General features: G+C 35.1%; 5 protein-coding genes across 5 annotated transcripts in view; 1 reads left to right on the top strand and 4 right to left on the bottom strand.

Moving 5' to 3' along the window:
• Positions 1-16,624, bottom strand: part of LOC103835100 (probable disease resistance protein RPP1) — a 531,820-nt gene that overhangs the window by 366,481 nt on the left and 148,715 nt on the right. The window lies entirely within an intron of this gene.
• On the bottom strand, positions 103-5,064 carry LOC103835043 (VQ motif-containing protein 29). The gene has a single exon (XM_033277250.1). It carries the CDS (start codon positions 3,849-3,851, stop codon positions 3,378-3,380), a length of 474 nt encoding a protein of 157 aa, XP_033133141.1. The 5' UTR covers positions 3,852-5,064; the 3' UTR covers positions 103-3,377.
• On the top strand, positions 2,535-2,918 carry LOC108869402 (putative phytosulfokines 4). The gene is made up of 2 exons (XM_018653731.2): positions 2,535-2,663; positions 2,779-2,918. The coding sequence occupies exons 1-2, from the start codon at positions 2,535-2,537 to the stop codon at positions 2,911-2,913; spliced, it is 264 nt and encodes an 87-aa protein (XP_018509247.1). The 3' UTR covers positions 2,914-2,918.
• Positions 5,434-6,206, bottom strand: LOC103835042 (50S ribosomal protein L7/L12). The gene has a single exon (XM_009111139.3). It carries the CDS (start codon positions 6,168-6,170, stop codon positions 5,661-5,663), a length of 510 nt encoding a protein of 169 aa, XP_009109387.1. The 5' UTR covers positions 6,171-6,206; the 3' UTR covers positions 5,434-5,660.
• Positions 8,120-15,538, bottom strand: LOC103835041 (protein SHORT-ROOT). The gene has a single exon (XM_033277115.1). It carries the CDS (start codon positions 10,026-10,028, stop codon positions 8,451-8,453), a length of 1,578 nt encoding a protein of 525 aa, XP_033133006.1. The 5' UTR covers positions 10,029-15,538; the 3' UTR covers positions 8,120-8,450.

Below are 16,624 nucleotides of genomic sequence, written 5' to 3'. Positions count from 1 at the left end.
CTTTTATAAGTAGTACGTGCTTTATTTTATATTTGATTTAATTTTTATTCAAACCCTATTATTCGGTTCTTGGTGCATTGCTCTTCTTTTCGTTCTGTTGTGTTTTTTTTTTCTAGTAAAAATGTTAAGATTGATTACTAATTTTCATCTTGTTACAGAAACACATGGAAGACTAGAAACAGAATAGTGAAAAAAAAACTAAACAGACACTCTAGCTAAACTAAGCTGGAACAACGAGAAGAGCAACTAACCAATGGAACATCAAACTCGGTACAAAAATGCTTGCCACAAAAGAGAAAACCCGAAGTTAATACAAGATCTGCACCTGGTAGAAATTGGCTTGCCTGATGAACATATTTTAATGATTGTGCTCAGCAAGAACAACTTGCGAAAGACCTCCTAATCTGCATCCACACAGACAGAAAACAAGACCCGAGACCAAGTACACCCGCATAGACCAGATCTAAATGATTGTTTTGTTGTGTTTCTTTGGTCAGATCCAACTTAGAGTTTTCTTGCTCTATAATCGTGACTACAACTTAAATCAACATGAGCTTTTCTTTTCCATCGAGAAACCATTCAAAACCCAAAAACCTTAAAAGAAGGTTAATCAAAGAGAAGGTTAGCGCTTAGGTGCTCTTCAAAGTTCAAACATAAAACATATGGACTTGGGGATGGATCTAAGTTTTGTTGGGCTTATAGATTCATTCACACAGTTTTTTTTTGGGCTGAGATGAAGTAATGAACTAACGATAGTTCGCAGATTGATATGCATGCATGCAGTGTATAAAATTAATATTGGGATAGCTTGTTTTTGTTTTTTTTTTGAAACACAACTTTCATTAAACATAACTTCAAAAACTACAAAGACAAGAGGGAATTAAGCATCCTCTTAAAAACAAACAATAAACTACAAGGAGAAATGAAATCAAACAGGAAAAATCTTCATATGAAAATGACAGCGGACTCAAGACAATGCTTGAATGCGTCTGGAGAACCTTCACGACAAAGTCGGACAGCTGAGAAATAGTCACAAGTGACGTTGAGGGACAACCCTCACCAACGAAAAGAACCGAAGTAATCTCAATTGCACCTTCTGGCCCTGTACAGACCGCTACACAAGGTGACAAACCGGTGAGTAAGTTGAAACAAATGCTTGGGATAGAACCCAAGAGGACATCTCCATTCATTGAAGGAAGGTATGGTGGTGAAATACTCTCCTCACTAGAGGAGGATGGTGACAAATTCTTCCTAAAGAAGTGATATTGCAATAATCTCAGATTATAAACTCCTATGAACCCATGGGAAATCTTCAAATTATCCAAAGAATTCAGACCAGCAGCTAAATATCTCACGTCTTGAACTGATAGTCTGGCCTTTAGAATCTTGGTAATTTGGTTATAAGCTTCAGCAAAAGAGTTGGGCCAAGCCCACTTAGGTATAGATCTCAGTTCAGAAGCAAAAGCATACGCCGGGAAGTTACGAGATGGCATGGATCTAGGTTGAAGGTCGGAGATGGTACGTATGACGTTGACTGAGAGATATATGGCACTCGCCGGCGGAGAGACAGGTTCACTGAGGTAAGCTGGGTTACCATCGAAGCCGGATGGCGAAAGAGACGGTCGGTGAAGGTGAGCTAAGCCGCGGTTGAGAAGAGGGCACGCAGGGGAAGATGACAACACACTTAGAGGCGAGGAAAGTGAAGAGCTTCGGATTAGATCCAGATTTAGGCTTGAGTTGTCGTGGATTTGGATTCTGGCGTCGTATAAGTGAAAAGGAGCAACACCCAGTTGATTTGTTGTCTCACTTCCCGGTGGAAAGTGAGAGTTTGTACGTTGAGATCTGAACTCCGTGAGCAATTGAAGAGCAAGGACAAAGTCGACGGTGTGGCTTGTCCATCGACAGCCAGAGGGAGGTTCACCGGGAAACGTTCCCGTGAACCAGAGTACAACGGTGGTGAGAGAACCCTCTCGACTCATCATTGGGGAGGAGACCCACCAAAGAGGAGGCACCGTCAGGAGAACTGCAGTGAAGACGACGAACCAAAGCTCTTGTCTCCATCGAAGGCTCCGTCGGGGACTCCTTTCTCATGTTAACAAAACGCTACGACTCCGCAGCACACGAAAAATGAAACAAGAAACGAGCAGAGAGATGAAGACAGAGGACAACATTGTCGGGAGTGGCCAGCGCCGGCGAAAAAACGCGCCGCCGGCGTCGGAGCGCATTGAATCACAGAGTACCTCGAGCCCCGTGCCTCGGAGCGTTAGAGCGTTAGGGTTTTCTTGGGATAGCTTGTTTAAATTTTTTTTTTCTTAACTATTCGTGTTGATAGTATGTATTTATCTATTATTTTAAAATTAAATTGTTTGGGAGAAAGATCAGAACATTGAGAAGATAAAAGATAAGAATCAAACAGTCTATTTTTGTTCTTAAGATAAAGACTAGATTAAGAAAACAGTTGACCAAGATTCTCTCTAGTCTATATATAAAGGTGATTTGGTGATTGATATGAACATCCAAAAATTAATTACAAAATGGAAAATCTCTCTACTTTGCTCATAATAACTCTCCTCCTTTGCACCGCCACGCAAACGTGCACGGCCCGCCCTGAATCGGCCGACTTCGCCTCCATCACAATCTCTCCGGCCGACATACGTAGTCTGGTTAGTCATAAGTACCCATGCTATTACTAGAATTTATACGTAATCATATATTTATTTTCAATTGTAATTTATATATAGTTCAAAAAAATTGTAATTTATATTTGATTACATTCAGGAAATGATAGAATCAAAACTACATGAAGCAGCCGATGAGAGCTGCGAGAAAGACGACAACGAAGATTGCTTGATGAGAAGAACATTGACGGCTCATCTTGATTATATCTATACACAGAAGAATAATAACCCTTAGGTCAATTACCCCAATTGTCAATAATTTCAAATCACCTCACATGTTATTAGTGTGTATATAGAATCATTAAATCATTCAATTAGTTTTTCTAATGGAAGTGTTAAATTATTGCTATATGTTATGTACATATATAATAGAATCAATAACGCGATTTGGTTCTATATTCTTTAATAGGAAAGTGTAAAATTATTTCCACATATTATGATCTGTTTATAGATATACAGAGACTCCGATCAATAATTTTTTTTCCTGAACATTAAAATGGTAGATATTGCAAATTCATTCCACCGTTATACTTCCTCAAGTTAACAATCAGATTCATATAAAGTTATAAACATATATTTTTTCTTTATTGATATTTTTTGAAGGCACTCTTTATTAATATTGTATAGTTTTTTCTTTGTTGATACATTTCAATCAAAGGAAGCATCTGCAAGAGAAAAAGGAGATTAAAAAAATATAAGCTACCATCTGGAGATATTTGCAGGATTCCGAAGTGATAAGTCTCCCCATGATGACGATGATAGATCAAACGCGAAGGATGGAGAACTATCCTTTGCTGCATCATCCAAACTCTTGAACGGGTTAGCCACAGGCTCGTGCTCAGGAGCACCAGTCAGACGCTGAACCAACTCTTTGAAGTTTACTGGCTCGACTCTGTAAACGTGTGGATGCATGGGGTTCAAAGGCGATGATATAGGTCTCTTCAAGGGCTTTGAAGGTTGCTTTCTGGACGAATGGAGTGAAGCTAGGTAATCTTTTGTTGCCTGTGTAGCGGTTTCTTGAGAATTAAGGTAACTCTGAGACATGAACGCCTGTGATGTATTTTCCATATAAACGTGATTATTGTTTTTGAAAGCTTTTGGGATTAAGCAAAAATTCTGGATGTGAAGTTTGAGTGTTGGTGATACTATTATATCATGATCCATGTGCAACATTTTCAGTGCGGGTCAAGCCTTTGGTTTTTGACTCTTATTAACGTTTGACTTTTAAGAACATTGTTTTTTTCGTGAGTTTTGTTTATTTCTAGTCATAAGCGAATAAAGTGGAAATTTTCAACGTATGCGTTCTCAATATTTAATTGATTTAGAGTTCTTAATGTGTTCAGCAGGAACTTTCTATAATCAACTTGATCAATTTTATCCAGTATAATAAACAAGCCGTCCACGTGAAATATATTGTTATTTTTGTGATGATAAGAATATTATTACTTACCTATATCTTTCGGATTTGACTATGTGGAAACAAGTAGAACCATTTATTTAGATAATTAAAAACTTGCAAATATAATAAAACACTATTATGAACAAACCTTGCCTCTAGTTTTGTCAGGACGTTCGATACTACACTAGGAGACTAAAGGTGTATGAGTTTCAGGAAGCGAGGCTACATATGTGGGACGTTAAAGAGTAACGTATGCAGCCTCTTTGCAGGCTGCTAAAGAAGCTGCTGGAGCCATATCAGTGATGCTTGAGGTCAAACACTATATCCTGGACCTTCCATTTTCAATATCCGTAGGCATGGTGATTGTAGTGGCTTACATGAAATGAGTGTTAGGGTTGATAATGGAACTTCTTTGCAGCAAAAGTGAGGCTTCTACTTTCCTTGTTTATTCATACGAATTTTGAGTCTCATCATATTCGGTTTCTTTGACTGATTATCTTGTTATTGATGGTGTTGATTTTGGAGCGACAGGTGAAGTTAAGAAGAAAGATGTAGATCGGACTTTTTTTGCTATAGGAGCAGCTAACCTTATTTGTATAATGGCGCTCCAATTCTTGATGAGAGTGGACATCTTATTCGTTTCTTGGCACTCCAAAGAAACAAGTATGTTAGTGAGAAAACGGGCACAACAAAGCGACATTGCTGCTTATTAAGTAAAGACTGTTGGAGATGGAAGTATTGCTTATAATGACCCTCCTAACAACAAAAACCGTAACGCGAGAGCAGCATTTTGGGGAAACCGAAACAAAAATCCAATTTTTTGGTCTTCTTCATTCATGTATCAGCCCAGTTTTTTTATCCTTCTTACAGTGCTGCTATATTGACTGTCATGCGCATTGTCCACTGTGATGTTCATATCATCAAACCCTTAAGAGGAATCTGGGATCTTGGTTCGAAACCGATGAAGAGGTTAAAAAGCCTCCCTTACCTATCTTCCGCAACTTATTTTTCTATCAGTCTGACGTTAAAGAATCGATCTATGAGTGCATGAGTCACTACCAGCTTTGGTTGTGGAAAGAGGTCAGATCATCGCTTGTGGGGCTCTGTTTGTTTCCATTCTTTGTAGACAAATGCGGAGAAACGTTTCAATCGCCGTTGCATCAGATTGCCACGGTCAAGGCAATAAATTACTAGGTCACTAAACTAAACTCAAGACGTGTGTGTCAAGTTTCCAAAAACTAGAGAAAAAAACATCAAAGAACACACAACACAATCTGTTTCTGCAGATTACAACCTCTCTCGAGTTAGAGAAGCTGTTTCTGCTTACAACTCAGAACAGCAGATACCAGAGACCAAAACGCAAAGAATCAACCTTTCTAGAAGATCAAAAGGAAGAAGTTATTACCAGACAGGAGTGAAACATTCATAAGAGTTGTATTATCATAAAGTCTGAGACTTTTATTCGACAAAAAAAAAACAACCTTTCTATAAAATGTAGTATTACATGAAGAAGTTATTACCAGACAGGAGTAGCAATCATTCATAAGAGTTGTTGTCTGATGATAGAGTCTGAGACTTTATTTTCATTCCAAAGCTACAACAGCACCAACAGCTTTGAGTTTCTCCATGATCTTCTCAGCTTCGTCCTTAGTGAGACCTGTCTTCACAACAACAGGAGCTTTCTCAACTAGTTCCTTGGCTTCTTTCAACCCCAGCTCCGTGAACGCTCTTATCTCCTTTATCACCTTAATCTTCGACGCCGCTTCGAACTTCTCCAGCTTCACATCGAACGCCGTCTTCTCCGCAGCTTTGCTCTCGGCTGCGGCTGATGCGCCGGCGGGGAGATCTCCGGCGGGGACGGAGACGGAGGAGCCGTAGCGGTTGAGACCGAGTTTATGGCTGAAGAGGATCGAGTAATCGTAAAGCTCGATCCTGTTCAGTTTGAGCAATTCGTCGGCGATTCGGTCGAGGTTCTTTGTCCTGGCCTCGGGAGAAGCGACGGCGCATAGGTGGCGAGTGGCGGCGGTCAAAGGCGTTGCGCGGTGGAGGAAAAGGATGGATCTTGATAAGAATCTGGAGATCGGAGATCGCATTTTCGCCGGTGAGGAGGTGTTTGCTAGGGCTTTCGCTGTCCGTTCGAGTTTTCATCTGCAGTTACAGTTTTTGCTCGTCGAATTGGAATGGGCTGCTTGTGGCCCATTTAGTGAGGCCCATGGAGACGACCACATCAGTCGATCAAAAAGAGACGGACAGACAAACGGTTCTGATGATGTAGTTAACTGCAAGTAATATACTTTTTCTTACGGTTGTTTGAACATGATTGCTGCATTGAACATTTAGTCATGATCATGTGATATCAAACCACCAAAAATAACATGCGACTGAAAATGACAGTAAAACCATTTTGTCACACAAACATTAGAATTTAGAGGCTGCTTATATCTATCATGTTATCATAACTCATTTCTCCTTTAATTTATAAATATAGCATTAAATTAATACTATTTCTTACAAGACTCGATTTATCAGTGACTCATATAATAAATTAAGAAAAATAAAATAGATTAAAATGACCTTCAAAATTAACCTTTACATCATGGGATTAATAATTGGGATATTCCTTATGATTTTAAGGGTTTTCTGGTTAGATGAATCATGTCTGTAATGGTCAAGTCGTGGTACAAAGGGACCCAACAAGGTTTTGATTATAGTTAAAGCTAAAATGAGCCAACAAGTAGATTTTTATTGTATTAGTCTGCTTTTTGCATGACTTTATAAACACGAAAACAGACCAAAAGAAGCTTAGATTTAAAAAGATTAGCTTAGAAAGCGAAGCTAAAAAATCGTACCAATACTAAAGGTTAAAAGCCTCATCAAAAAGATGCAGGGGAGAGTTGTAGTAAAACCAGCCACATATCTCAAAAGCAGTACCCACACTACTTTTTCATATTTTTATTTTGTTCTCAAATTCAAAGGCTATTATATAATGGTTTTATTTCAGTTACTTACTCTTTATGAGCTGTTTTCTAAATAAAAACATGATGGTAAGGGCCAAGGGGTGCCATGCACAATCTTTAGGTATATGCATGTGTAATCCATTGAAGACATATTATTTATATATATATGAATCAAATAAAAGACTGATCCCTTTATCACTTCTACAAAGCACAACAGTTGAATGATTCATTATTAAAAAGCCAATATAAATAAATGATATACACTTCACGAGAACGACAAATGAATAAGCTATAATTTTGTGAGTAACTAAGACGTTGTCACGTTGATAATTTTCTTTTGTTCACACCAGGCATCAGAAATGTGAACCACTAGAACTGTAATATACCACTTTACCCATTAACATACGCTTTGGTGTTCCTAAACAGAAACTTGTATTGCATGTATATATATTAGCCGGTTGCCACTAGTCTCATAAACTTGTATTGCATGTAAACACATATTATCCGGTTGCCACTAGTATCAGAAAGTGATTGTTATTAAATTTCAAATGTCTAAGTTTGTCTATTTTTATGAATGTTCAAAAATATGTTAAATACATTTTCAGAAGTGTGCAGACCACTAGAGCTGCATTCACGAAATTCAAAACGAAGAGATTCCTCAGCCAAAGTAGCTGTCCTAAGTTTCTATATTATATACTGTTGGAAGCAAGCTCAAAGATAACTTAGAAAGCAAGTCTTCCTAATCCTATTTGAGTATGGTTTACTAATTAGACTTAGGTTAGGAGTTATCTAACTAAAGTTAAGTGAGTTAGGAAATAAATAGGTTTATATAAGGAGATATCAATTTGTGATATAACTTATGAGTTGTGAGAGATCTATTGTGAGAGCTTAAGTCTTGAGATATTTTCTTAAACTAATAATAAGAGTTGAGTTATTCTTATTGAGTTCATGCATTGAGATTGAAACAATATACAAGAACCAAACATGAAGTGAAGTGCTGAGCCATCTCTCTTAATCAGCAAATATATTATGTATTAGAAACATGGAATAATGATATAAACCTCAATTCGTATAAGTATACTCCATTATGAGCTCGATCGGTTAAATCGATCATTCAATGTAATCATTCATAAACCCCTATTATTTTCCATAAACCAAACTAATCACAAATTTTGAACTCAAAAAGGGAAGAACGAAACATTATTATTTTTTGTGCAAAAAATAAAACTAATAATCACGAATTTATAAACTCTTGACGTCCTCCTCTTCAATGATCACAATTTAATCAGTCCTATTCCAAAAGCAAAATTCAAATTATGAACGCATTATCACCATACAGTAACTCTTAATCTCAAAATCATATCCACCATCAACCATCACCACACGTGCGAATATATATAAAAAAGAACCAATCATTTACGTTGGCCGCCACGCACTAGCCCAAACCACCGGCTGATCTCTCCAACAAAGAAATATTCCGGCAGCATCAGAGCACTGTACCATCGACCAAACTCCTTCCTTATACCTCCTCAACAAAGCTCTGACGTCATCAGCCACCTCATCACTATACCCCACCGCATCAAACCCTCCATTCCTCATCCTCATCGACCACTTCCTCGCCGTCTCTCTCCTCTCCGTCGAATCCGACGGCTCACAAGCCACCAAGTCAACGATCGCACGTCCCGCCGCACGCTCTAGCGTCAACCTCTCAGTGCTCGTCCTCGGAAAACTCTCTTCCAACGACCCAAAGCAAACCCTAAACCAACGTAGGCTTTCTCCAAACAATCTCAAGAACTCATCATCAAAGCCTTCTTCTCCGACAAGATCAGCTTCTTCTTCGACGATGGTCATTATCCTCGGTCTTAACCTTCGTAATTTAGATATCAGAGCGTCTCTAGGGTTTCCGCAAGGCGCAACCCCATGCATGGCACCTACACAGTTGACGGCCAAGACCTCGTCTGATTTAATATCGAGCTTGTTCGGATCAAACTCGGATAAATCTCCGGCGTGATGAATAATATTGAATGTAAAAGGAACTCCCATTAGCCTAGCAAACTTCTCCATTCGGTGTCCTATCTCTTTCATCACACGACGCGACGCCGTTTGGTCGTTGACGTATTTATTAGCGACAACTATTGTGGTTAGTCTTAGGTGTGGCGTGTCGTCTGATCTTGTCGCTAAGGCTTCTAGAAGAGTCGGCCACTGAGTGCAAAACGTTGTACTTATGTCAACGATGTGGATCTTTGCCTCTCCATCTATTGCTTCCAAGATCGCTCCGTTTGCCGCCACATGTCCAAACGTGACCCACGGGCTTACTTCTTGGAACTTGAGCATGGTCTTGCGCGTCTGTTCGAAGGAGCATGTCTTCTCCGTGAATGCGGCGGTTACCATGTCTCGGTAACATCGTTCGCCTGAACCAGTCATGCGGTTGAAGAGAGCTTGGAGGAAGTAAGAAGCGAGTTTCTGCTCGGTGTCTCCGTATGGTGAAGAGAGCTCGTTGAGTGTCCAGAGGATCTGTTGGGCACGTGTGGTGTCTTTGTCGGAGAAGGCACGTGCTGCTTCGAGGAGGATGGAGTCGGCCCACTGGGCATTGGCTGAGAAGTCGAAGGAAGGAGGAGTTTGAGGGATGGATAAAGCGGAAGGGTCATGGTGGTGGCCGGATGAGTAAGGTGAGGCCAAGACGGCGGTGGTGGAAGGAGTTGGTGATGTGGCGGGATGGTATTGGGTGGAAGTAGTGAAGGGAGAGTAGTAGTTACTAGGATTGTTGTTGTGGTGATGGTTGTGTTGAGATGAATTAGAAGAGGAAAGGTCTTCTTCATCCATGAAAAAGTTTAAGCATTCTTCGACGGCGTCGCTTTGTGGGAAGTTGTAGTGATAAGCTGTTTGTGGAGAGCCTGTAGTGGTGGTAGAGGTTCTGCTTTGCGAAGATTTATTTGTAATGATACTATGGGATTGTTGTTGTTGGAGACTGACTAATGTAAAGAGAGTGTCCATTTTTCTTCGTCTTTAATATGGAATAGCAAAATGAAGAGTACAGAGAAGAGAGATGGGAGACCCACAATATCTAGATTTGATACTTTGGTATGTATATTGCACCAGCATCGTGTGTTGTTGTATATATATATTATTTTATTTTTAAGTGGGAGTGAGTGAATCTTCGATGAAGCTGAGTTGTAGGGAATGGGTTTGGTGGTTTATGTGAGTTTTATAATTAGTAATTTAAAGAAAGAATGGAGCATGAAAAGAGGATTTTCTTGCATCAAATTGTTGTCTCATGTTTATCTTTTGGACTTAATAGATTATTTGAATCTAATTGTGTTTAGCAGAAAATAATTAGAGAGAGAAAACACCGGTTTTTTTTAACAACAACATGCTTTTTCTATTCTTGGATAATCAAGAATGTTTTTGTTTTTACTTTAGCCCTAACTGATGATCGTTAAATAACTCTTGACGTAATGATTCTACTAGTTTTTTTTTAGTTTTTCTACAGAAAAAGGTATAGTTATTTTTATTCGTTCTACGATTTAACACTCCTCCAATCTTTTCATGATATATAAAGTATAGCTTAAGTTATTTACATGGGAATATTAAATGTATTAGTTAGATATTTTGGAGGTTTCACTAGAGAAAAATGCCATGACAAAAGAAAATGAGAAAAAGAAGTTACAAAATAAAGAAGAAAAGGATAAAAAGGTCGATATCATGTAATGGCTTAGTGGGTTTCGCTTTTCTTTCCTTTTCATATCGATCCACCCGAGTAACCTTCCCTTTTATTTCTTCTTCTACATTTTTAATCTCTCTCTCATGCAATGTTGTATTTACGTGGATCGTTCATCACGCGAATATGTTTATGAATATGTGATTTTTAGACACCTAGATATTGAAAACGACACACATGTTATACAGTTAGCGTAAATTTCCCAAAAGGCCGTGTCTATTACGATGCTTGTTAAAATATAGGCCAAATGCATGAAACCAAAGTTGTTCAAGTACCATCCTAATTGGTGTGCAAAATACAAATAAAAGGATTCCTCATACATCCTAAATCAGCAGACGCAAAAAGTTAGAACGTGTCCTTACTTATCTTCTACCACATCCAACCAATCAAGCGCCAAAAAGGTTTCAAAGTATTAGACGATTCGCGACTAAGTTACCCATATGCAATGCACGAAATTATTGATGAGAAACATCCCACATCGGATATATAAGAATTAATCTACTACTATATAAAGGGTTAGGGCCAATCCACTGATTGCCAATTGGTTTTGAGTTGGAAGCCCATAATAAACCCGAATCTAACATGGTATCAGAGCGATAAGATCCTTTGACCTAATTTACTACAACTACTACTACTATACCGATGGTGGGCCCTCTGTGGATGTTATTCCCACATTATCCACGCTTCAGACCTAGATGTCTGAGCGTGAGGGAGGGTATTGATGAGAAACATCCCACATCGGATATATAAGAATTAATCTACTATTATATAAAGGGTTAGGGCCAATCCACTAATTGCCAATTGGTTTTAAGTTGGAAGCCCATAATAAACCCGAATCTAACAGAAATCACTATTTTATTACTATTAGATTTCTATTTGATGTATATGCGCATCTTGTTTGTTGATTAGTTAGGGTTTTGTTTGGTTTTGCTTTATCTGTTTAAGTTTGTCTCTCATGTGCTAGGTTCCGGGATTGTAAAAGTTAATCCGCCGGCTTCTTCTTCTGGAGTTCTTAGACCACCAGTTTTTGTCTATGGAATTGTGGGTGTGCAATTGCCGGCTTTGTATTCGATCAGACGTTTGCAGTTTGAATTTTATGAATAAATTAATTCATATAACAAAAAGACGCATCTTGTTTTTGTTTTTTTTTTTTTTTTTTTTTTTTTTTTTTTTTAACTAAAACCTTTATTCATCTTTCCTTTCAAACCTTAATTCATATAACAAAAAGACGCATCTTGTTCCATGCTACTAGTACTAATGTAGTCCGTAATGCTTTGAATCGGTGACATCGATCCCAAGTTCCCAACACAAATTTTGATAGACCAACAAAACAATTGCATGAACTATCAATTCAATTTTCTTTTGTTATAGAGATATGCGAAAATGTTATAAAATAGAGCTGAGAGAGAATGTGTATAGGTGTGAGTGAGTGGGAGCAGGCGTGAAGAAAAGCTGACGGCTGACCGCGTGCATCAACATCATCAAAGCTCTACATTTTCTCTCTTCTAATTATTCACTTATAGCTTCTTTACTATTTTAGATTTTCTCATTTCATTCATATCTATCTTAAACCTTTTTCACATTAACACTTAATTAATAAACCAACCCATATGTCATCTTTCTATTCCCTTATATAAACAACAAGGTGTAATCATTATCTCAGACATCTAGTGCATGCTTCTTTGTTTTCTTCTTCTTCTTGAAAACACTCTCCACTGAGTCATGCCATTTTTGTATAGAGTCCATATATACTCTTCTCTGTTTACATTTTTGTTCTTTTTATTATGTCTATTGGTTTATTATGCATATGCAAACCTCCAGTTAACCAATGACACTTAATACATAGGCTCATCAAGATTTCAACGTTTGTCTCGATACAAAGCATTCTTGTCTACCGAAACTCATGCCCCTTGTTAAATGACGTTAAACTCCCAAGTATCGACGTTAGATTTGAATCATTTGGCTGACACGTACCACTACAAGCTGAAGGAATGATCATCTAACAAAAAATCGTGACATTACATGGTTATTTTTGGTTAATGAATCATGATACCACATAGCTAAGTATGATTAGTTAGTAAAAAACCGCATCGCGAAAATGCTGATATTTTTCCGTATATTATAATGTTACCATGGTTGTTTTGGTTAATGAATCATCTAAAATTTGTAATATCACCAGGTTATTTCAGTTTGTATACTCTCTCATATATGTTTATATTAAAAAAAAACTCACCCAAATTTTAGACCAGTTTATAAAAGAGACGATACAAAATAGATTATTGCATAGGCTATACACAATGTCTTAGATATGCATATCACGAGTCATCGCCATCTCTTGTAGATCAAGTTCTCTTGAGTTTCTTCTACAATCATTAGAACTTTAGAAGGAACTCCACGCTCTGCATCTTTGTCCCTTTCTTCTGAATCTATCAAGTTATTCAATTCAGTTTCGTATATCATTTTCTCGAATTATGTTCTTGCATTATAGGAAAAGTCCCATCTTTTCATTCAGAAGATTCAGTTGATTTCATATATTCACACATATATATATAAAATAATTTCGGTTCTGCGTATCTAAATTTTTGGTTTCAAGTGTATATATAAAAAAATAATTTCGGTTATGCGTATCTTCTTTTAAAAAAGGTTATGCGTATCTATATTTTTTGTTTCAAGTGTATATATACATTTGTTGTAAGTTTATACATGATGACACCAACCGACATGGCCAAACAAGTACATATGTGTATATTCTAATTCTGTTTGTCAACATCTATAAATCATATTTATGCACGCACTAATAATTCGTTCGTTAAGCATATATGCTAAGATACAGTATCAATACACACTTGCACAAAACATATTCATGCTTATTCTTTTTGGTACAATAAGACGATTGTTTGAACTATTTTATTATCGTCCAATTAGCCATAGTCGAAAAAAAAATATGTAGGTCTCCCTCTCCCATCAATCACATAAAAGTAAAAAAAGGACTTCTTGGGTAGTCAATTTCGTACCATATATGCAAATGATGTGGAAAGATCACACATTATTAAGATCAACTCAATCAACCTAGCTCAAACTAATAATTTGACATGACTGTACCGCTTTCTATCTAAAATGTACAGTATATGAGTGATACCAGGTAAAGTTTTTCCAAAGCTGTACCGCTTTCTATCTAACATACCACTTTGAGGCTGATAAGATTAGTGTACAATTATACGAATTTATACAATAAACATAAAACTATGTGCTTAATTCCTAAAAAAAAATCAGTGTTATCCAAAATATACGCAACTTTATATCGTTAGGTACAAATATAAATATGAATGTATATGGTCATTCTTAAAAAAATTCTAAAAGAAATGTTAATTGGTTAATGGATGTCATAAATTTGACTTTGCAACTCATAATATAAGTTTCAGTTAAAAAAACTCGCTTTTCACGATATATAGATAAAATTATAATTTAAACATTAAATAATAAAATGCATTCCATAATATATACATATATATATATTATTTTTTGTTAATATATAAAATGTTTATTCTATTTTTCTCTCAGAACTACAACAATGTTATTTAGGACATGTGTAGCATATTTGAAAAAAATATATGTTGGCAATTAGGAAAAGTAATATAGAGAGAAATTAACTGTTTTCTCAAATAAAAAAGTGATTCAGAATATTTTTCCTCTAGCTTTTTCAACTTTTAACATGAAAAGAATGAATGTATGTTTTTGAGTTGGTTTTTCTAATATGCAAATTAGAGAAGCAAATATGGCAAGATTCCATAATAACAAAGGCCCTTAAGCCCAATAAATAAATAGGCCGTATGAGGAAGATCTCGATAACCAAAAACAACTCCGTCAGGTTCTAAAATTCATAAAATGTACAATGAGAAAGCCCACATAAATCTCGCAAAACGCCTTCATTTGGAAGGCGCCAATAAAAGCCCATCAGTAGCCCAAACCTACCTACCAAATTCATGAAAGACAAATTAGATGGAATCATCGTGGGGGGAATTAAAAAACAACACATCATTCAACTGGGATGAGCAAAAGGAATCAAATGCTTTCCATAACTAATATAATAATCAAAAATACATAATAAATCAATGTCTTTGGTCCAAAAGAACCAATGATATTGGGCCAACGTGAGTTTTAGCGATAGTCTTGGTCATTGTTTATAAGCACTAGCAGCCAAACAGTAAAACACAAAAGTTACAGAATATATCCCGAAGTAATCTTATCTTGGACATAGCGTAATCTTACTTTATTAGAAATTTAGACATGTGTTCTAAAAAGTATTTAGCTATATAAAATACTTCAACAAAACTTTTTTGGCTTAACATTTGGTACTCTTAATTTGTTTGTTTAGCTAAATAAAATACTCTTTAGAAATCCTCCATAACTTCTCTGTAATTTGTTTTCTTTAATTATCTAGCTTCGTTCATAAATTAGGAAGGAAAGAAAATCAATTAATCGAGGGACCCATTAATCACACTCATTATCATAATCATACTGTCCGAAAAAAGAAAATAATGTCCGAAAACGCGTCGTGCTTTGCATGAATATTTCAAGCATGCATTATTAAACATCGTTTACTAATGCGTACTAGTGCACAATTGTTATTGTTACTGTAATAAATAGAATCTTATATATTAAAACAGAAGTCACAACCTTGATTCATGTGTGATTTTTTTAAAAATGGACCTAATGGACCTATTCATAGAAATTAATATTATATTTTAATTCAGACTAATAATAAATATAATTTTTAAAATATTTTAATCATAGTATCTTTTGATATCTTTTCATTTTAAATATAAATATATTTATTTTAAAATTCTAACAAATCTGTTTAAAAAGATTTTTACAAGATCTTCATTTTCGAAATTATATTTAAATATTTTCACTAATTTCGAAATTAGTTTAAAATATTATTATACATTAATATATTCAATTATATAAAATGAAAAATAAAAAAATCTATAACATTTTAGTTATTATATAATCATAATCAATCATATTAAATTAAAATTATTATATTGAGCTAAATATAATAAAATTGTATTAAATTTATATATTTATATATTTTATTTTCGTAATTATAAAATATTTAGGTTCAAAAATAAAATCTAATATGTTGGTAAGATTGGTTAACATTATCAAACTATATAATATATGTATTTCTTTAAAGTTAATAATATAAAATCTTTGTAACTACTTTAATCATAATATATTTTCATTTTAAATATAATATATATTTATATATTATATTTTAAAAATTCTAATAAATCTGTGTACTATTTAAACAATAACTTAATGTATTTTAAGTTATCGTTTAGAAATAAAAATAAATAAATTATAGTCATGATCACGTTAAAATATAATTATTATACTAAAATAAATATGATAAAATTATATTCAATTGATAAATTTATAAATTTTATTTTCATAAATATAAACTATTTATTTAAAATATAATATGATGATAGAACGGCTTAAAATTAACAAACTATATAATACATGTCTAAAAATTAACATATCTTACACTTTTATATATACAATAATAAATTATCTAAAATGAATAAGCATAAAAATATTGGTAAAAAGAAATCCAGTTTTGAAATACGGGTCAGACTTTAGCATAAATTAAATACAAAATATTTTTTAAATATATTTTCTCATGAATATATTTATTTGCTTAATAACTAAATGCAAATACAATAAGATAAATATATAATAATAAGTGCTAAATACATAAGGTTTAAACAATTAATTAATTATAACATGTAAATTATAAAATTATTGTATTTGAAATAGTTATATAAATATTTAAGTATATGATTAACATTAAAAATATATACCACTT

Source organism: Brassica rapa, chromosome A08 (assembly GCF_000309985.2).
Source record: "Brassica rapa cultivar Chiifu-401-42 chromosome A08, CAAS_Brap_v3.01, whole genome shotgun sequence".
Taxonomy (NCBI): domain Eukaryota; kingdom Viridiplantae; phylum Streptophyta; class Magnoliopsida; order Brassicales; family Brassicaceae; genus Brassica; species Brassica rapa.
Note: the sequence above shows the minus strand (reverse complement) of the source record. Positions and strands in the feature narration are given on the sequence as shown.